The 21,177-nt window shown below is 47.0% G+C and overlaps 1 protein-coding gene across 18 annotated transcripts in view; it reads left to right on the top strand.

Annotated features, from left to right (window-relative positions):
* The window catches only part of Ttll5 (tubulin tyrosine ligase like 5), a 217,845-nt gene extending 199,945 nt beyond the window's left edge, over nucleotides 1-17,900 (top strand). For 13 of the 18 annotated variants that reach the window (XM_039113312.2, XM_039113317.2, XM_039113318.2 and 10 more), the window contains one exon: nucleotides 17,268-17,294. Coding sequence is in view for 4 of the 18 variants with exons in the window: in XM_039113313.2 (XP_038969241.1) it covers nucleotides 17,268-17,290 (23 nt within the window). In the remaining 14 variants the exon portion in view is untranslated. Of the gene's footprint in view, nucleotides 1-17,267 lie in introns of all 18 variants that reach the window. The other 5 variants (XM_039113313.2, XM_039113315.2, XM_063261755.1 and 2 more) reach the window with 2 other exon arrangements.
* Nucleotides 17,901-21,177: the final 3,277 nt, after the last annotated feature.

Below are 21,177 nucleotides of genomic sequence, written 5' to 3' on the forward strand. Positions count from 1 at the left end.
CTTTCTCGGCTTGTTTCTCTTTTGTGTAGAGGAAGGCTACTGATTTATTTGAGTTAATTTTATACCCAGCCACTTTGCTGAAGTTGTTTATCAGCTTTAGTAGTTCTCTGGTGGAACTTTTGGGATCACTTAAATATACTATCATATCATCTGCAAATAGTGATATTTTGACTTCTTCTTTTCCAATCTGTATCCCCTTGACCTCCTTTTTTTGTCTGATTGTTCTGGCTAGAACTTCAAGGACTATATTGAATAAGTAGGGAGAGAGTAGGTAGTCTTGTCTAGTCCCTGATTTTAGTGGGATTGCTTCAAGTTTCTCTCCATTTAGTTTAATGTTAGCAACTGGTTTGCTGTATATGGCTTTTACTATGTTTAGGTATGGGCCTTGAATTCCTATTCTTTCCATGACTTTTATCATGAAGGGATGTTGAATTTTGTCAAATGCTTTCTCAGCATCTAATGAAATGATCATGTGGTTTTTATTTTTCAGTTTGTTTATATAATGGATCATGTTGATAGTTTTCCGTATATTAAACCATCCCTGCATGCCTGGGATGAAGCCTACTTGATCATGGTGGATGATTGTTTTGATGTGCTCTTGGATTCGGTTTGCTAGAATTTTATTGAGTATTTTTGCATCGATTTAAGTTTATTTATTTAATGTATATGAGTACATTGTAGCTGTCTTGAGATACACCAGAATCTGTTATAGATGGTTGTGAGCTACTATGTGTTTGCTGGGAATTGAACCCAGGACCTCTGAAAGAGCAGTCAGTGTTCTTAGCCGCTGAGCCATCTCTCCAGCCCCCTAAAGTTTATTCAATTTTTTTCCCCAGTTTTGAGGATTGAACCCAGGGCCCCTAACAGGCCAAGCAAGTGTCCTGTCACTGAGCTACAGTTTGGGTCCTTTGGTTTTCTATATCCAGGGTTGTCTCCCTTTGTGCTTTCTTTATTTCTTCTATTTCCATTTTTAATTCCTTCACCTGTTTGTGTTTTCCTGTAATTCTTTCAGGGATTTTTGTGATTCCTCTCTATGGCTTCTACTTGTTTATTTGTGTTTTCCTGCATTTCTCTATAAGGGAGTTCTTTATGTCTTTCTTGAAGTCCTCCGTCATCATGATCAAATGTGATTTAAAATCTAGATCTTGCTTTTCTGGTGTGTTTGGATAGTCAGTGTTTGCTTTGGTGGGAGAATTGGGCTCTGATGATGCCATGTAGTCTTTGTTTCTGTTGCTTGGTTTCCTGCGCTTGCCTCTTGCCATCAGGTTGTCTCTGGTCTTACCTTGTTCTGCTATTTCTGACAGTGACTAGACCATCCTATAGGCCTGTGTGTCAGGAGTGCTGTAGACCTGTTTTCCTGTTTTCTTTCAGCCAGTTATGGGAACAGAGTGTTCTGCTTTCAGGCATGTAGTCTTTCCTGTCTACTGGTCTTCAGCTGTTCTTGTGGGCGTGTGTTCTGAGTCCACCAGGCAGGTCACTTAGAGCAGAAAAGTTGGTCTTACCTCTGGTATATTCCCCTGCTCTTTGGTGTCAACAGTAAAAGTATTGCTCCTTCCTTCCTCCCCTATACACACACACACACACACATACATCACACATACACACATGCACACACAGACACACACACACTATAACAAAAGCTCATTTAGGGCTGGAGCTTTAGCTTAGAGGTTAAGAGCATGTACTGCTCTTCCAGATGACCAGAGTGCAGGTTCAAACACCTACAGTCAAAGAGTCTGTAACTCCAGCTCCTGGGGGACCTGATACCTCTGGCCAACTTGGGCACCAGTACATTTATACTTAATTAAAAGAAATAAAAATGTATCTTTAAAAGTAAATTTTATGGGGCTGGGGATTTAGCTCAGTGGTAGAGCGCTTACCTAGGAAGCACAAGGCCCTGGGTTCGGTCCCCAGCTCCGGAAAAAAAAAAAAAAAAAGTAATTTTTATAAGCCTATCTATTTTATATGCCTGCACACCAGAAGAGGGCATCAGAACCCCTTACAGATGGTTGTGAGCCACCATGTGGTTGCTGGGAATTGAACTCATGACCTCTGGAAGAGCAGTCAGTGCTCTTAACCACTGAATTCATCTCTCCAGCCCTTAAAAGTAAATTTAAAAAACAATCTCCAATAGACATTTAAAGGGTTAAAAGTGCCTATTTAGTGTGTCCTGTTCATGAAAGGCAGTACTGGTTTATCCAATAGTTTTTGTCCGTTTTGTTTTATGTGTGCTGTGAGATGTTACAAGGAAAGGCTTGGGGCCGTGTTGCCCACAGTGTTTCCCATTGCCAAGCAAGCTACTGCATTTGGTGTGTGGCAGCTGTTACTAGGCCTGGCCTCACTTGCAGTCCCTGTTTGGAAAGGTGACAGGCTCCAGAGGACTTCTATGGCTTTAGTCCACCCAGAGCTCAGGGGACCTTGACTATAGTTTCAGGGCCTTAAGCTTCACCTCCTGCTCCAAATCCGTTAGGGAGCAGCTGAGAATGGGGCTGGCTGCCCTGCACTTGCTTCCCTGCCCTGGATAATCCTTCCCCTGCTGATCCCAGCCCCGCCTCCCGCCTCCCGCCTCCCGCCTCCCACCTCCCACCTCCCACCTCCCACCTCCCTCCACAGGGCCCTGCTGCCAGGCCACAGAGACCAACCATGTGGCTGAACCTCCACTGTGCCTGGTACTTTTCTTCTGTGAAGCATCAAACATTTTCTTAGCTAACCCTCTGCAGTCATGCCGGGTCTGAAAAAGTGGGGGCCTGCTACTGACTCCCCCAGGAATTCTGGCCTTACTGCCCATGTCTTTAGGGAACTCTGAGTTTTTATGTTAACCAAAGAAGCCATGAGCTTCTGTCAGCTTGGTTCACCACTGAGTATCTAACACATGCTGAGGCCCAGGCTGCTGTGATGGATGGAGAACATGCACACACATACATGCATGCTTACACACGTGCACTCAGTGTCATACATGTACACGGCCAGGATGTCAGTTTTCCTTAATTCATCATCTCTCTGCCTCACAAACCTTGGGTCTTAGGAAGATAGAACCGCCAACCATCAGTCTAATATTTTCTGTGCTTGTGGCCTCTTCAAGAGGGCACTCACTTGTAATTAGACTAATTCTGATTTCTCCCTATCCACAGATGAGCTGTCAGGATTCTAAATCACATTTACAAGCAACTGCTTCCTCATGGCCCAGGGCAGGAACACAGCTGTGTCCCTGGGTAAAGGAGGTCTGGAACCTGCCACGTGTCCCCACTCTGAAGTTGTCAGGTGGAGGAAAGGGCAGACAGCCTCTCTGAACAGTCCGCTCGCTCTCCCCTTAGCTCCAGAGGGAGGAGGGAGGAGCAGGAAAGGCCTGTGCCCTGGTCATGGGAGTTTTGAAGGCAGCAAAGCCTGGTGCCGCAGTCTAGGTGAACCCTGCTTTCATTTCCCTGCCTGACAGCAGGGCAGGAATGGGCTGTGAAGTATTCGGTTTCACATCTGTTCCAGGAATTAGCCTCTCATAAATCCACTTTTCTTTTAAGCATCCCAGGAGCTCCTCCCCCACCCTCCTCCCTCCGTGTTGACTCCCACCCCACCCTGCCTAAACAGCTGAAGGGCTCCCAGGGAGGTCATCCCATTGATCTTTGTCATTGCTACCAAAAGAGAGACTCCAGAAGTCGGGGTGTCTGTGCTCTGTGTGCCGCTCTGCCCTCCACAGGTTTAGCACAGAACGTGCTGTGCATACCAGAGCCTGGTGTGCTAAACAGAAAGCGGGGTTCCGAAGGGGAAGGGCGCTTCTCACCTCAGCTTGCCATTTGTGTGAGCTTGGACAGGTCATCCACTCTCTCCTAGCTGGTAAAATTGGGGCCATGTTTCCCAAAGTGTATTCAAAGTGTGCAGGCTTCCACCTCCATCTGGTCTGAGGAATGCTGCCTTCGGGGGCCAGTTCTGAAAGTCATATTAAAGACTGAAGAGCCTGTCCTCCAAGAGGCTTTAAAGCGGGTCTCAAATCCGTTGGACCCTACAATGCTAGATACCATCCTGACATTTTTAAGATGAAGTTACATTTCTCCAGTCTGTAGTCATCGTGTAGTGTGCTTGCTGAATCCAGCTTAACTTGCTGACTTCCATGTCTCATTCAAGGAAAAAAGGAATAGAAAATAATTTTCATACCTGGCAAGGAGTGTTAAAAACCAACACAGAGTTTATAGGCAGAATCAGGGGAAAGTACCAGGCATGGTGGCCATGCCCTTAATCCCGGTAGTCAGGAAGCAGAAGCAGGTGAGTCTCAGACTTTGAGGTCAACCTTATCTACACAGTATGTGCGTGCCAGCCAGAGCTACAGTGTTCAGACTCTGTCTCAACAGCAACAACAACAGTTCTGGGATCTGAGACTTCCGCTCTTTCTCCACCTGTCAGGTTTATTGTTCTCATGTGGTTTGGGGGTATATTACTCTGTTAATTCTGAGAATTAATTATGGCCACCCCAGAGTTCCAGTGTAGTCAGTGCCCAGTACTCACATGCTCACCCCAAAATTTGGCCCACCTATGAAATAACATAATGACTAAGTCAAAAGGTCCCTAACTTCCTCCCTCACCCATTCCCCCTTCCACTCCTTCTTCTTGTCAACAAGCTCCCCTCGTGTGGTGTGGTGTGTGTGTGTGTGTGTGTGTGTAGTCAGAGCTGCTTGCATGAGTATGGAGGTCTTTTCCCTGGAGCATGGCGTAATCAATGGCAAACCACTGAGGACAAGGACCCCGCTACTGGTACCTATTAATGGTGTTAGACACATAGCTAAGGCATTGATCTTCAGCAGTACTGAGCTTTGAGTTTGATAATGTGAAATACACATCCCCAACTGTCTGTTCTTCTAGTCTCTTTATACAAAACTCTCTTCCTGGCTGACTTCTCATTCTCCAGGGTCCTGCCCTCATCCTCTCCCTATTTTCAGCTGACTCCGTGTACTGCAGTTTCAAATAGAGATGTCCAGCCACAGCTGGCACACGTGCCGGCATCACAGGTCAGGACAGACAGCAGAGTTCAGGAGGCCTTGTTCTCAGTGGGCATGCCCTGGGCATCACCCTCAGCCCACTCTTCTGTGTAGGTCCACAGATCCTAGACATGTTGGGACATCTCTCCTGCTAACTGCACAGGCCTCTCAAGCATAACATACCCCAAACTGAACTTGTGATTCTCTTAGATACTCCTAAGACCTTCGCCAGCCATCTTCCTCAGAGACAAAGCCATGACTGAGTCTCTTCACCCCTTCCCTCATGACCCCATGTACCTATCCAGTTGATTCTCAGTTGTTATATTTTGTCCTTCAAATACCTTTCGTGTGTCATTCATAGCTCATGTCCTAACTCGGATGTGTCACGTTTTCTTTGAACTAGTGTTGATCTCATCACACACTCGCTCTTAGCTTCATTTAGTCGTTGTTGTCTGCTTTGAGACAGGATCTCACCCTGACTGGCCTCAAACTCAGAAATTTCACCAACCTCTGCTTCCCAAGTGCTGGTGTTAAAGGGGTGTGCCACTAACCAGCGTAAGGTGGTTTTCTAGGGCCTGGGTCAGTGGGTCAGTCAGTAAGTGCCGGTCATGTAAACCTGAGCACTTGCTTTCCAGTCTCCAGAGCCAAGTATACTGAGGAGGGCCTGTAAGCTCATCACTGCAGAGACAGGCAGATTGCTAGAGGTCAGAGGCCAGTCAGACCAGCCATGTCAGCTCAGGTTCAGTGAGGCCTGGCTCAGGCAACAAAGTGAGTTGGAGAGAGATCCAGGGGACCAAGCTCTGTTCCTAGCACCCCTGATAGCCACATTTAACTCCAACCCCAGGGAGATGGCACATCTCTGGCCTCCAAGGGAACCTCCGTGTGCCTGTGGTGAAGCACCAATAGTCGGAGAGCTGAGCTGGGTTTGGTGCGCACACCTTCAGTCCTAGCACTTGGGAGGCAGAGGCAGAAGGATTTCTGAGTTCAAGGCCAGCCTGGGCTACACAGAAAAACCCTGTCCCAAAAAACAAACAAAAGTTATTTTTAATCATAATTTTAAGGAAGAGAAAATGCAAATAGAAAACAGGTGGGACAGACAGTTAGTAGAAATTGTGTTCTGCCCCTTAGTTTGCCACACATTAGCCATGTTGGCTACATAGACACTGGCCTTGCTGGACTCGGACATTAGAAATACTTTATCTGTTACATGCCAGATACTGTGCTGTGCACCTGAATTAAAACAGCTGCCGTGTCTTTTTCAGAGGGCTGCTGTGGAGGCCAGATGAGATAGTGCGAAGGGAGTCTGCTAGCTTTCTGCTTTTGCTTTTTACTATCGTGTGACACCTCAAACAGTCTTAATCCTCAAAGGGCAAATACCCTCACGCCCACTAGAATATATTATGGTTTTATTTACACCAAAGCTTGAAAGGAAGAGGTATTTGGCCTGCACCCCACTTCACAGAAAAGCTCTCCAGCCACACTATTCTTCACATAAATACTCAGTTAGCACAAGTTTTTCTTTGTTAGTAGGTATTGTGTAACAATTTTTATCCCCAAACTTAGGGCTTTACAAGCCTCTCTTACCTCAGTTTCTGTGGCTGGGGCTTCCTGGTGCAGCCATCCATCTTTGGTTAAGGTGTCTCATGCAGTTCCAGTCAAACTGGCAGCAAGGGCCTCTGACCTCATTTTTGAGATGAACTGGAAACGAGCTTCCAAGCTCTCACTCTCATGGTTGTTGGCCAGCTTCCACGCGGACCTCTCCCAAAGCTGTCTGTCTGTCTGTGTGCACTTGGTCAGGTTGAGCCTTTCTGAATCTCAGCTGTGGAAGTTCCCTCTTCCCCAGGGTCCTCAAAAGTGACTGCCCCTGGAGGCGTAGCTGTGTCCCTGGGCCTTCTCCCTTCTGAGCCCTAGAAGAAGATTTCAACCACATGTGCTCACTCAGAAAAGACTCGGTGAGGGCACGGAGTGGAGAGAGGCCAAACTTAACAGTGCCCTGGTCTTGGACCCCAGACCTGTGAGAAAAGTGAGCCCATGTATAATTTCAATTTTTCAAAGCCTACTTTTAATGATAGTTCTTAAACCTCCCTTCTAGCCCACTACCCACCAGAAGGAGTGGGAAAGAAAGGAAACAGGGGAAGTGAGCCTCTTTAAGAATGGTTCTTTGGAGCAGATCCCATCTGGGTTGTCAGGAGATCAGCAAGCAGTTCAGTTCATAGTCAGCCGTGGCAGCTCGATCCACGGGCAAACACTTGATGGATATACCAGCATTCAGTTGAGTAGAGTCACGATAGCAAACACGAAGCCGCAGCTGTGGCTCAGCCTAACAGGACATCACCAGAAGGTTTTTGGTGCATTTCTCTCTATGGAGTCCTAACAAATGAAGTTCAACTACACAATGTACGGTGGACCAATACCTGTGTGTCGTTAGCCACAGATCCTTCGTCATGTGTCCTTTTCCACATGCCAGGGTCGTCCCTGTTCCCAACCAAGGTTAAACTTTGTTCTTATGATCTTGAGGGACACTGATATGGGGGACAGGCCATCCTGCTTGTCCCTTTCAGAGCATCCTGAGAATCAGCATCTTTGTTAAGCTGTGGCTGGCTGCGGGCTCTCCTGGGTGGGCCTTGGTTGTCAGGGCAGAAGAGTCTGTTTCTTGTTATTTCCTGGTTGCAGGATGACAAGATGACAGACTGGTGCTAGGAGCCATTTTACTTTTCCTTGCAGAGAGAGCTATAGAACCCAAGAGTGAGCTCCTGGGAGACCTTACCAGCCCCACCTTCCAGAGCTGTCTTGAGATTGCCCGTTTGCATGTGGATTACCTAAGGAGTGCTCTTCTGTGGCTAGGGAACAAGTTCCGAGACACAGTGTAAATAGGGGATGAAGAAGAGCAGAAAGCACAGCACAGTGTGGGTCATGCTCCCATCCTGGGAAAGGCGCGAGTGGCCACAGGTCAGAGCAGGCCACTGCCCGCCTGCGAGACGGAAATGCAAAGCCTGGGGAGAGAGACACTTAACGGGGTTCTCTGTGGTTCAGGTGGCTTTAAATCACACTTATTTATTTTGTACACACATACACACTCTTCTGGGCAGTTTGTGGGAGTCAGTTTTCTCCTTCCATTATAGAATCCAGAGATGGAGCCCAGGTCATCAGGCGTGGCGTCGGCAAGCTCCTTTACCCACTGAGCCACCTCAGGCCCTGCTTATGTCAGTTCGGTTGTTAGTTTGTATTAATGCACACGTGTATTAGTTTAAACACCTTCCTTTCTAAAGAAAAGGCCTGGGGGCCAAGGAGATGACTCGGTGGATAAGAATACTTGCTGTGAAAGCCAAAGGACTTGAGTTTGAACCCTTAGCACCCATAGAAACCAAGCACGACCGCACGTCTGTAACTCCACCATTGGTAGGCAGAGACAGGAAGATCCCAGGCAAAACAGCACCCATCGGGTTCAATGAGAGACCTGCCTCAAAAAAAAACAAAAACAAAACAAATGAACAGCGACAGGGACAATGCCCTCTCCTGATGTCCGCGTTGGAACACTGCATTCATACATGATCCTCCCACGCACACACCTCGTGCACTAAGAATGAAAAGCATTGGAAGAATGAGATTCTGGTTACTGTACCGACTTTTGAACTTAGACTGTTATGATATCATGTTGTTGGACATGAGATCAAGATATATTACACATAAAACTTTAAATTAATATACACATTTTTAATTTTTAAATGTTTTTATGATGTATTTGAGTATTTTGCCTTTGTGTGTGTGTACCACACACACGCCTGGTGCCAGTAGAATTCAAGAGAGGGCATTGGATCCCATGTGACTGAGTTCTGGATTCTGGATTTAGGAGCAGCAAGTGTTCCTAAACCACTGAACCATCTCTGCGGCCGAAAATAATTTTTAAAAATTAATCCTAAGATTAATTTTCTACCAAATGCTCACTGGCACTGTGTCCTAGCAAAGGTTAGAAAGGCCCCTTTTCTTCTGGGTCAGCTCTTCCTTTAGCTCCTGCATTGTGCTTTACAACTGATGCTGCTTCAGGATTTCAGCTCTCGCATCACTCTGGATGATCCTGGCATCTGGGTCTCCACTAATGGCATCTAGAGTGCATTTTGTTGCAAGTAGCCGGACCCCACTCAAAATAGCCACAAAAGGAGTTTGGCTCACATTGATGGCGAGTTCTTATACTATCTGTCCCCATTACTTTTCTCGTCTCTGCGATACCTTACCTGGCAGGAGCAGAACAGTGTTTGTTTTGACTTGTGGCTGATAGGGCCCAGTCCTGAATGCTGGGGAAGGCGTGGTGGGGCTCATGCCGGTGAGAGTGTGGCTTGGGACTCCTCACATCTCTACGGGCCAGAGGCAGGGCCAGCTTATAAAATGCAAAGCCCACCCCACCCTTCACCCTGTGACCCACTGCCTCAGCGAGGCTCTACCTCCAAATGGTTCCAGAATCTCCCATAACAACACCACCAGATAGGGACCAAGTGTTTAGACTCATGGGTCTGTGGGGCCTTTCACATCCAGATCATCACAGGATCCTAGAGCTAAGCATGTTGGTGTGTGGAAACCATGAGGCTGTGTGGTTTGGGCAACTCCATTATTCTTCACAGCCTGGGGACCAAAAAGAACAGGAGTTCTGCTCTTTCTACAGAAAGGGAGCATCTCTCAAGGCAGCACTGGGGGCTTGGCTCACCCGCTGAGGACACCTCCTGAAGCAGTTGCTGCAGTCAAGGGGATATGGACTTGGACCAAGTGGGCCTACTCCTTCCTCACTGACCCAGGGAGGGTAGCACTACTAATTCCAGTCGGGTCAGGGAAAGCTAATTGCTATCAGAGGGTGCAGATGGAACATTTCCCTAAGGGGTTAAAACCATAAGCAAATAGGAAGGGCCATGGGACAGACAAAACAGTAAAGTCCCCTGCGTCACTTCAGACTTTTTTAAGTCTATATTGCAAGCATAGGTTTTAAACAAGATAATACAAGCAATAAGCACTTCATGTTATGCCTGGAGGCAATAAATTTGCCACTCCTCCTGCGTTTAGTACACAGTACAGTGGAGTCGAGCACATTCGTGTCAGGAGACTGGCACTGCCATCCGTGTGTAGACTTTCATCTTGCAGCACTGCCTCCCTGTACCTATTAAATGAAGGTCTTTGTACCACACCTACCATTCTGCTTTCTGTCCCTATGGGTTAAGTGGCAACATGCATTATTTGACCTTTTGAAACTGGTTTATTTCAGTTGGCATAATGGCCTTAGGATTCATCTGGGTTGTAACCTGCTTCAGAGTTTCCTTCCTGTTCCATGCTCACTCCATTGTGTGAACATGCCTGTTTGGTTCATTGCCTGTTCATCCAGCAGTGGACACCTGAGTTGCTACCACCTTCTGGCCCTTACGTTTAGTGTTGTTGTGAGCACAGCTATGCACTTATCTATTTAATCTCTGCATTTGTTTCTTCTGCATATACACACAGGAGTGGAATTACTGCATCTTGTAACTGTATTTTTAAGGTTTTTGAGGACCATTTAGACTGGTGCTAGTGTCCACAGAGAGGATACCATTTTGCCTTCTGCCAGCAGTACCCAAGAGTCCTTTCTCTGTCTTCACCAATGTTCGATATCTTCTGGGGCCCTATGCACACACTACTAGATTTCCTATGGCTTCCTCATATGTGCACACAGTGTATTTTGACCACAGTCACTCCCCACTATGCTCTAACACCTCCTTGTGCCTCCACTTTTTCTTTACCAAATAGTGACCCCCCTCTATTTTCATATCCTTGTGTGTGTGGGGGAGGGGTCCAAGGAGTTTAGTTAGGGTTGCTTACAGGAGTGTGGGTGAGGGGATGCTTACAGGCACTGTTCTAATGACTGTGGCGTTCCTTAGTCCCTTACCGTGCTTCTGAAATCAGCTGTGATAATGAGCTATGACGTATGCCCCTGGTAGCATCAGCCTGTGAATGATGGGACAGGCTTAGCCCGGAGCATCTTTCAGCATCATCCTTACAGAGGTTAAAGCTATGGGTGGACTGATTCAATTCCAAGGAAAGAGTGTGAGGGAGAACAGCACAGTAGCCAGGGCTGAGACACCCAGCTGGTGTCCCCTGTAGATACCTAAGTAATTTAGACCCCAGAAATACATGACGTAGGGACAGTTGAGCTAATATGCTGACACAGGTGCCTCTTTAAAATGGTGTGGGGATAGAGTTTTGTTTGGGTTGTTTCCTTGTGGCTCATGCCCCATGGGACCCTTTTGAACGTCCAGAACAGTGTCATTTAGTAACCGCTGACGTTTGTCAGGTTACTTCCACATAACAGAGGAAGAACGTAAGCGCAGAGACTGCTTCGTCTGACTTTATTCGTGCACATCCCAGCTGCTCAGGGCAATGGCCTGGGGTCGCTGGAGGCTAAGTCTTCAGAGAAGCTTGGAACATGAGTTCTAGCCTTCCGATGCCCGGGAACAGCCTCTGTAGCACACGCCATCTCCCTCAGTTGCTCCTAGAATAGAATACACCACTCCTCTCAGCTTCCTTAAACTACTAAGGAATCTGGCGATTCTTTCATGAGAACAGCAGTTTGTCCTTTTTATTTTGTACTTTGGTTTGGTTGGTTGTCGTCTCGTGTGAGACGGAGAGTGCGTAGTTAAGGCACCTACAGCTCACTGCGTACTCCAGGTGTAGAGTTCCGGGTTGACCCTCCCATCCTGGCCTCCCAAGTCCTCGGCGTACAGGCATGGATCACCATGCCCCAGTCCCCAGCAGAGACTGTAACTGTGAGTCATGACCTAGCAGTACTGGGCCATTGAGTCGACTAGTGGGCCACTCAGGTTCATGGGAGCTGGTCAGTGCCATCGTAGTACTTGCTTGAATCAGTCGGAGCGTGTGTTTGCTTCACTGGAAGAGCTGCCCTAGCAGTGCTGGAACACGCAGGGCCACAACCAGCAACCGCCCCTCACTCTGCCCCAGTGGGAGAAAGTGGAGAGAAAGAGAAGACCACCAGGCTCTGTTCAAGTCACAACACATGTGTTCCATGACCATTTAAGACTTTTTTTTAAACGGTACACTGGTCTTCCTTTAAAGGCCACCTAGGTCTCTGTGTTTACTTCCGACCTTCCCCTAGCAGTTGAAACCCCGCTTTTCTGATCTTCAGAGACAGATCTGTGCTCAGTACTCTCTGTGCTTTGTTGGTGCTCTGTCTACTATGGGAGGATGGGGCTGGAGTTTTACAGATGCAAAGTCACTGTTCTAGAGTAGACCAGAATCCCTGCTACTGGCAGTCTGTCTGTTCTTTTAACTCAACTACATAAACTCCATTCTCAAAGCCCACTAAAGGGTTGGGGACTTAGCTCAGTGGTAGAGCACTTGCCTACCAAGCACAAGGCCCTGGGATTGGTCCCCAACTCCGAAGAAAAAGAAAAAAAAAAGCCCACTAAAGATTTAAGATTTACTACAATGAGCTAAAAAACAAATAAGATAGCATTAAAGCCCAAAGTTGAAGAGTCATAAACAGCAAAAACAATGTCATGGGCTCACTTTGGGCTCAGTGGGGAAAGGCACTTGCTACCAAGCTCAGTTACCTAAGCTCAGGGTAGAAGGAAGGAGCTGGCCCCTCAGTCTGCCCTCTGACCTCCACATAACTGACATGGATATGCACAAAAGTAAATGTGAAGAAGTGTTTCAGACTAAAAGCCATGCTCGCCCCTCGCCATCACAGAATGGCTGTAAGAGGTCAGAAATAATTGTTCTCACAGTGATTATTCTACAAGTTTTTGTTGAGCTAAGGTTTCCTTGTGCATCCCTGGCTGGCCTAAAACTCACTGAGATCCACCTGCCTCTGCTGGAATTAAAGGCGTGCACTACCACACCCAGCTACAAATCGACGTTTGTATATATGGACAGACATAATCAGATATACTTAGGCAGATTGTGCTTCAAATTTGGCACCATCATCACATCACAGAATTAGAACCCAAGAAGCTTAATTTAGATTAGCTATACAATTTTTAAATTTTCATAAAAGGGTAGATATTAAATATCCTTGTGCCAAAAAAAGGGCTGTCACACGTGTAAAGCGGCCTTCCCTCTGGATATCACTGTCACATGTGTAAAGTGGCCTTCCCTCTGGATATCACTGTCACATGTAAAGCGGCCTTCCCTCTGGATATCACTGTCACATGTGTAAAGTGGCCTTCCCTCTGGATATCACTGTCACATGTAAAGCGGCCTTCCCTCTGGATATCACTGTCTACGTGCAGGGGCAGGAAGAAATGTTCCACTGAGCCATGTTGGGAAGTCATCCAGAGACACATTTCTGTTCTATGGTGTTATTTTATCAGTAGATTTACCTGGTTGCTCTATTAGGAAAAGGAACCACAATAAGAAAACTATAATAAGAAAAACAGGTTAGTAAGAATCAAATATGTCTTCAAAAATGATGTGTGTTTTTCCTAGAGAAAGAATTAGCCTGGTGGAGTGGTGTACATCCGTAATACTGACAAGGGGGAGGTTAGAACATGATCAAGAGTTCAAGGCCAGCCTGAGCAAAGACTTTGTCTCAAAAAGGCTTATTGTATAAAAACAATAATAATAGTTCCTTAAAATAGCTTTATATTAAAAATAGGGGGTTGGGGATTTAGCTCAGTGGTAGAGCGCTTGCCTAGGAAGCGCAAGGCCCTGGGTTCGGTCCCCAGCTCTGAAAAAAAGAACCAAAAAAAAAAAATTATTCACACATTTGCAAGAGGAATATCTTGGAGCAAATATTGGTGTTGACATCTATGGCTTAGACCAAGTGCCCTCTTTCTTTGTTCATTCACAATAATAAAGGGGTTCTGGGAGGTTTGGGGTTAAAGCCAGCTCCCACCTGGCACTGGTTGGTGGTAACCCACCCCCCACAACTGCCTTCCCATTACCCCAGGCTGACTTAGCTCTGAGCAAGCCCTGCAGCTGTGTCAGGCGGCCAGGGTTTCATGAAGCAGATCTGATGTTCTTGTGCGCCTGTGGTGTTCATTCCTACCAGCTGGAATGGTGCCCAGAAAGGTAAAGGGCAGAGTGTGGCCCTCACTCACCCCAGCTCTGCCTTTCTGCCAGTGTCACTCAGGCTATAAATAGGGGGTTAGTCCACTTCCCTTCTCATCAAACTAGAAGGGTGCCAGAGGAGACTTACCAGGGCCACTATGACCAGTTGGAAACTTGAGGGACTGACCTAAGAGATAAAGATCTTTGTATTTATATGAATAAAAACAAAACAAAAACCCCAGCACCCCATAAAATGGGTATGGAGGTGTGGGCCTGTAGTCTCATCATTTGGGAAGTGCAGGCAGGAGGATCAGAATGTAAGGCCATCTTCAGCGTGGTGTAACAGGTTCAAAGCCAGCTTGGGATACATAAGACTCAATCTTAGAAAATAAATGTTTTAGTTAGGGATGGTGGTACAAGCCTTTAATCCTAGCACTCGGTACCTGAGGCAGGTGGATCTCTGTGAGTTACAGCAAAGCTACATAATAGAAAAGCCCTGTCTAAAAGACAAAAACAAACAAAAACATTTTCCCTGCTTCAAACTTTATCAAGCCTTGAGAGATTAAAAATAACCTAACTAGTCAGGCCGTGGTGGTACACACTATTAACCCCACACTTGAGAGGCAGAGGCAGACAAATCTTTGAGTTCGAGGCCAGTCTGGTCTACAGAGGAAGTTACAGGACAACCAGGGCCACACAGAGAAACCCTGTCCTGAAAACAAAGCAAAAAAAAAAAAAAAAATTAAAAACTCATTCAATTTTAGGTTTATGGTTGAGATTCCAGCCTTGCTTTGCGGCACAGAAGTGACAATCCTGCTTTCCTGAGCACCTAAGGCCTGTGGGTGTCGTGAGCTCCTAGGAGATGGGAGATGGCTGCTGAGCTGGCCGTGGCACGCAGGTCTAGATGTGCAGACTGGCACTTAGCACACCGGCTCTTTGCTGTTGCAGAAACCGCCTTTGCAGCATTAGTCAGAGGTTTCTTAACCTGTCTCCTGCATTTCCCAGCAGTAAGCTAGTCACCAGGCAGCTCCCATGCAAATCCTTAGTTGACACAAGTGCCCAGGATGGTGTGAGAATGTATAAGACATGGCCTCTGCACTTCTAAGAGTGTAGGGGGATCTATGTGGTGGGTTGTACCAAAAGTCCCAGCAATCAATGGGGGAGTCCAGTCCTAGGCCAGAACAAAAGCTCATGGAATTGTGTTCCAGAGCAGAGCCCCTTGGTCTGCTGTCCAGGCACTGGGCCCTCTGGAGGGCAAGAACCAGAGCTTGCTCCCACCTCAGCAGTGTTCTCTGTCTGGAGAGACCTCACAGCACTAACGTGGCAAATCCTGCTGTGGAGAATAGTACCATTCTGTGGAGCAGCCGTAAACATATGCAAATAGAGAAGCAGGCTGAAAGCTGGGCCTATGGAAGTCTGCTTGCTGCACTCTAAGAAATGTGTCGTCACAGTTTAAAATAATAGAACAACCTGTGAGCAAAAGGGGACAAAACAGCCGGTCCTAGATCTGCAGAGACTGACACTGAAGACACCATGTGATGCAAAACGAGTACTTGCATGGCCAGGGAAATTGGAGGAAATAAGAAATGAGTTTAAACAGTAGATGAGAGCCATGATGTGCACACTTCAGAAGAACTAAGTGGCCTGCTCTGTTTGAAAAGATGACTGAGGTGGGCTGGCCAAATGGCACATTAGACCCAGAGGTGTGTTTGTTTAGAGAAATTATCTGGAGTACAGACCGGTGGGGGAGGGGGGAGCCAGGTGAGAGGGCCTAACAGATATGCAAGTGGAATTCAGGGAGGAAAAAGTGGGAAACATCATTTTTGAGATGATGATGATGATGAAAATGTCCCAGGACTGATAGGACATTCACATGCTATGACACAGCTTCAAGAGAGAGCAGGACTCCTGTCACAGAAGACCGAGAGCCAAGGAGAAAGTCACCTGACATTGGCCTATGACCTTCACCATGAGCTTCTGAGGGCACACTCACATACACAGGAAAACAAATACACTTGAGAAGGATGAACAGCCATTCTACATGCCTTGGGAATTAAGTAAACAACAAGAAGATAAGCATGAACTTTCTGCCAATCATCTTTCTTTCTTTGTTTCTTTGTTTCTTTCTCCCTTTCTTCCTTCCTTCCTTCCTTCCTTCCTTCCTTTCTTTCTTTCTTTCTTCCTTTCTTCCTTTCTTCCTTTCTTCCTTTCTTTCTTCCTTTCATTCACACTGCAGCACCAGGGATCCACCTCAAGTTTCCCACCATTCATCTTGGGTAGCTTACCACCACCTATAACCCCAGCTGCAGGGGGATGTCCCATTTTAGAATGGGAGCTATCAAGAAGCTTTAAACAGATGCTGGCCCTAGGCTAGTTCCAAAAGCAACCGACTCCCCACACATGGAACCGCTGTGCGTCCAGGGGAGGCTGGACTTGTGCTCACACACCTCCCGGGAACACAATCAATAATGAATCTTTAAAAAATAACTTTATTAAACCTATTTTAAATTGTAAGCAGTCGAGGAAAGGGTAAGATTCCAAACAGGGCAAAAGACTGGGAGTCTAACTGGCTCCTTAGTGAGTACGTTTCCCAGAGCTGGGTGAGGAGCATGAAGTGAGGATGGGGTGGGTCCGAGGCAGGGCAGTAGCAGACAAGCTGACAGAGGATTCAGATCTCAAAGGCACGTGTGGACTTTTTCACCTCACACTTGGAAAATGCTGACATGACCCTGCGCTCTGAAAAGGTGAACACTTTTGGTTTTTCAATATATAAACAAGAAGAGCAGTCCAAGTGTTAGTTTGTTTATTTTGGATGGAGGAGTCTAACTGTTGATGCCAAGGCTGCCTTCGAACTCCTAGGCTGAGGTGATCCCCCTGCCTCAGCTTCCTGTGGACTACCAAAGGACTACCAAAGGGCATCTCTGGACATAACAAGAAATAAAAATGTTTTCCTGCTTCTGGGCATGGCGGCTTTGTCTGTGGTTCCAGCTACTCAGTAGACTGCAAGTGCCTGATAGATTGAGTCTTGGAGTTCAGCGTCAGCCTGGGCAACACCATAAGAGTAGCCAAGTAAACAAGAGTAAATGTTTTTAAACCCCCAAACAAGAGGAATCAAAGTCACCCAGAAAGCAGCAGCAACAGATCACAGATGTTTGAGGATTTGAGCAGCAGTTCTAATTAGTTTGTAGTCTGAGTGAGTTTCCTTTGTTAGGGACAGCCCTTCTTTGTTGTCAGACAAAAGAGAACTGCCTTTCAGTCACTGACTTTGACACTCTTTTCCAGATCCTGCTCACACTGACAGATGAACAGAGACTCCAAGGGAAGAAGAATCTGCTGTGTACTCCTGGAGCTTGACGGAGGCTAAGCCTCCATGGTGCTGTTGAGGGGTCCATAGTATTTTTTTTGCTGCCTCTGAGTCCCCAAGGCCTTTAAGCAGAAGTGACAGTAGACGCTTGCCATCAGCCAATCCAGACTTTTACCAGGACAACAGGGAGACAGACCCTCTGGGTTTGGATGAGATTTGGCAGTGGAGACTCTCACCTGACATGTTGTGTCCCTGTCAGAGCACCTTTCAGAGTGTGCCTTTCCCTGCTCTCCCACCCCCCGCCCCTGCCCTGCTAGGTCCCTCTGTCCCCCTCCTGCTGCTCACAGATGGTATAAAAGAGGCTCTTTGGCTATTTGCATCTGGCTTTCGCTTCTTTTCCAGATTGAAATATTAAGTTTATTTTATTTTGTACAAGCTTCAGATCCCAACATCATCCACCAGACTTGATCTTCACTTTCCCAAGAGTGTGGGGGGTGGGGAGCCAACAGCACCGGTTCCCCAGAGTGGGGAGGCAAGTAGGCGGCTGCCATGGTACAGGCGCCATTTGGAATTACTGACTTCTAAGATTAATAAAGTAATTTCAACTTTTCTTTCCTTTTTTTTTTTCTGTTCATTAATTTTCCACCAGTCAATATTCTCACTCAGGGCTAAAATGGAAACAACTTTTCATCTTGTTGGATATTTCGTTGTTGGGCAGTTTTTCAGTTTTCATTTTAGAATGGGAGCCATCAAGAAGCTTTAAGCAGATGCTGGGGCCAGGCTAGTTCCCAAAGCAACCAAGTCCCACACATGGAACTTTGTGCGTCCCCACTCCTTGCTTGTAATCCAGCAGACTTAGTCATGTCCTGGGGTGTGTGTGTGTGTGTGTGTGTGTGTGTGTGTGTGTGTGTGTGTGTGTGTGTGTGTGTGAGAGAGAGAGACAGAGACAGAGACAGAGACAGAGACAGAGACAGAAATGTGCCCAGTTGCCCCCTGCCTCCCCATCTCCTCATGCAGTTCCTCTGGGTGTGTGCAGCACACTGCCGTCCATCTCAGTAGGCCTTCTGTCTAGCGTGTGCTGGGGGCTTTCAAGACAGCTCCCTTAGAGAGTGTTGTAATCGAAACAGAAGGCAGATGGGTCCTGTGGTGGTCCTTGCTTATCATCCCAGTGTGAGGAAGGCAGGGGAATTGTCATGAGCTAGACACCAGGCTGGGCTATGCTTTGTAGTAAGTTCAGAACCAGCCTGGAAGACGGTCCCTAAGAATTTGTCTCAATAAACTGAAGAAGGGAAGAGGGAGGAAGATGAAGACAGAAGAGGGGGTCTTTGTCTTTTTGGTACATGGATCGGATTCAGGCACAGTAGACGATGTAGACTCAAGAGCAGGAGAGCAAAGGTTTCCCATGTAGTCCTGGGAGCATCTTTTTTTTTTTTTTCTTTTTTCTTTTTTTCGGAGCTGGGGACCGAACCCAGGGCCTTCCGCTTGCTAGGCAAGCGCTCTACCACTGAGCTAAATCCCCAACCCCTCCTGGGAGCATCTTAACCACTTATTTGGTTTGAGTTGGATAGGAGACAGATTCCGATTTCTGCATAGCTCCTTTCTGACTTGTAGAGTTGGAGAAAAGGTTCTAGGAGTTCACACACTAATCTTGCAAAAAAGGGAATAGAGGCCATGAGCTTAGGACAAGAACTTTCAGAACAGCTGTACTGCATGGACTAGCCCTAGGCACCCAATCAGAATGAATCCTTAAGCTCCATCCTTCCTGCGCACCAAGGGCCAAAGCCAGTATTGTCTTGCCACCCATAGTGTTTCTAAGGCATTCTTTCTGGTACTGGGCTTGGCTGTAAACCAGCTGATCACCCTGGCTTCCTCCTCCCAGTAAGTTACCGTTTCCAATCTTACTGCTCACCTCAAAACAAGTATATCCTTCTGAAGGCAGGGCTCAAATGGCGCTAGCACTCGTGAGCAGCCTTGGAAAGGGGAGACTCCACGCCTTCCGTGTGTCTGTACCTGCTGCTCGACATGAGTAGTGTCTGGCGGGAAAACATTTGAAATTGCCCTGTGGTCATTGAGACAGGTTCAAGAAGCTTTGTAGCAGGACCCTAGGAGGCAGGCTAAAAGGGACAGAAAATGTTATTTCCCACATCCTTCTTGATGCTAGAAAGGACTGGTGTCTGATGCAGGGCAGTTTCCCCAAAGGTAATTTATGCAGGCAGCCTGGGCCCTGCACCAGTGGAAATCACACCTCTAGGCCGCAGCCTAAAATTATGTTGTTTCTGTTTTGGATTTCTTTGGAGAGGGAGAGGGAGAGAAAGAGTTGTCTGCATTAACTCCATGTGCCATGTGTGTGCCTGGTGCCCATGGAAGCCAGAAGAGGACATCAGATCCTGTGGAACATGAGCCACAGGTGGAAGGGTGCTGAGACAAACCCTGGAGAGCAGCCAGTCCTCTGCCCTGAGCCATTTCTTAAGCCCAGATAGTACATTTCTAGTGGACATAAGAACTAATCCTCACACCTACTTGTCTACATCGCGAGTCAGGACAGTCAGGGCTACCTAGTAGTAACCTGTCTCTAAAATAAATAGACTGGTAGACGGCAGCAGCCACCCCATGGCTGACATACCAGCACGTGGCCCCCTCCACCACACATGCATGTGCATACCCGTGCACACACACATACGCCAGAGCACTTCCACAGCCAGGATTTCAGTCCACGGACACGGGCCACTGGATAAATTGGTCGGGCATGGACAGAGAGAACAGAGGCAGTCTTGGTGACCAAGCTCAGAAGTTCAGTTTGAACTAAGAACACACACTCAAATGCACACACTCACACAGAGGTGTGCACACATACATCCTTCAACCTGCAGCTTCAGTCAGACAGCAGTGCCTCTACCTCAGCGGACATGCTGGAGGCTGATGGCTTTCAAGAGCTGGCTAAGACCAGAGGGTTCCTTGCTCCGACGGCTCCCTGAAGATGCTACCAAAGTCAAATGCTGAGCCACAGTGGAATTCCAAATTGCCCTGGATCTCCTGCTTCTAGAGAGGCCCGCATCTGGCTCTGATGACAGAATTTGTCTCGTTTTATGGCCATTTGCTACAGGTGACTTCCTTAATGTTCAGTGTGATTTGGAGACTGAGGTGAGATTTCCAAAATCGATGGTGTGTAGCATTTCAGTTGAAACTTCAATGGCTCGTTTCTGTATGCAAGCCTGCACACCTTACACCTTACAGCTGTCCAGAGATTGGAGGACTCTGTGTGTGTGTGTGTGTGTGTGTGTGTGTGTGTGTGTGTGTGTGTCCCCACAAACATTTGTGACTTCAGCTAGACAGACTGGCCAGAGAGCCTCCAGAATTCACCTGTCTCCTACACTTCCCCCTCTCCAGGACTGAGATTCCAGTTGGGCACTACTATGCCTCCTTTTTGTATGAGTGCCACGGAGCCAAACTTGCAGACACTTAACCTACTGACCCATCTCTTCCCCAGCCATAAGATTTGTATAAATGTTTGCACATCTAAGCCATTGCCTCTACGTTTGAGAATTATGCACCCTGCAGGAGGGAAGTGTGCCCAGACAGTGGTACAGTTTCCTCCAATGCTAGAGCCAGCACAGTGGGCTCAGTGTGCACATCCTAAAGAACGTCTGAGAGATGCTGCTCTGCCTGAATCCAGTTATCTCTGGTGAGTAGATGCCAATGTGCAAGTCAAAGAGTATTTATGGAGTCTGACATATATCTTAAAATGAGGTTTTGTTTTGTTTTGGGTTTTTTTGTTTGTTGTTTGTTTTGGGTTTTTGTTGTTGTTGTTGTTAGGGTTTTTTTGGGTTTTTTTTTATTTTGTTTTGTTTTGTTTTACTGTTCTAGAAGAACCTTCCAGGAGGTGAAACA

The sequence above is a fragment of the Rattus norvegicus genome, chromosome 6, assembly GCF_036323735.1.
Source record: "Rattus norvegicus strain BN/NHsdMcwi chromosome 6, GRCr8, whole genome shotgun sequence".
Classification (NCBI taxonomy): domain Eukaryota; kingdom Metazoa; phylum Chordata; class Mammalia; order Rodentia; family Muridae; genus Rattus; species Rattus norvegicus.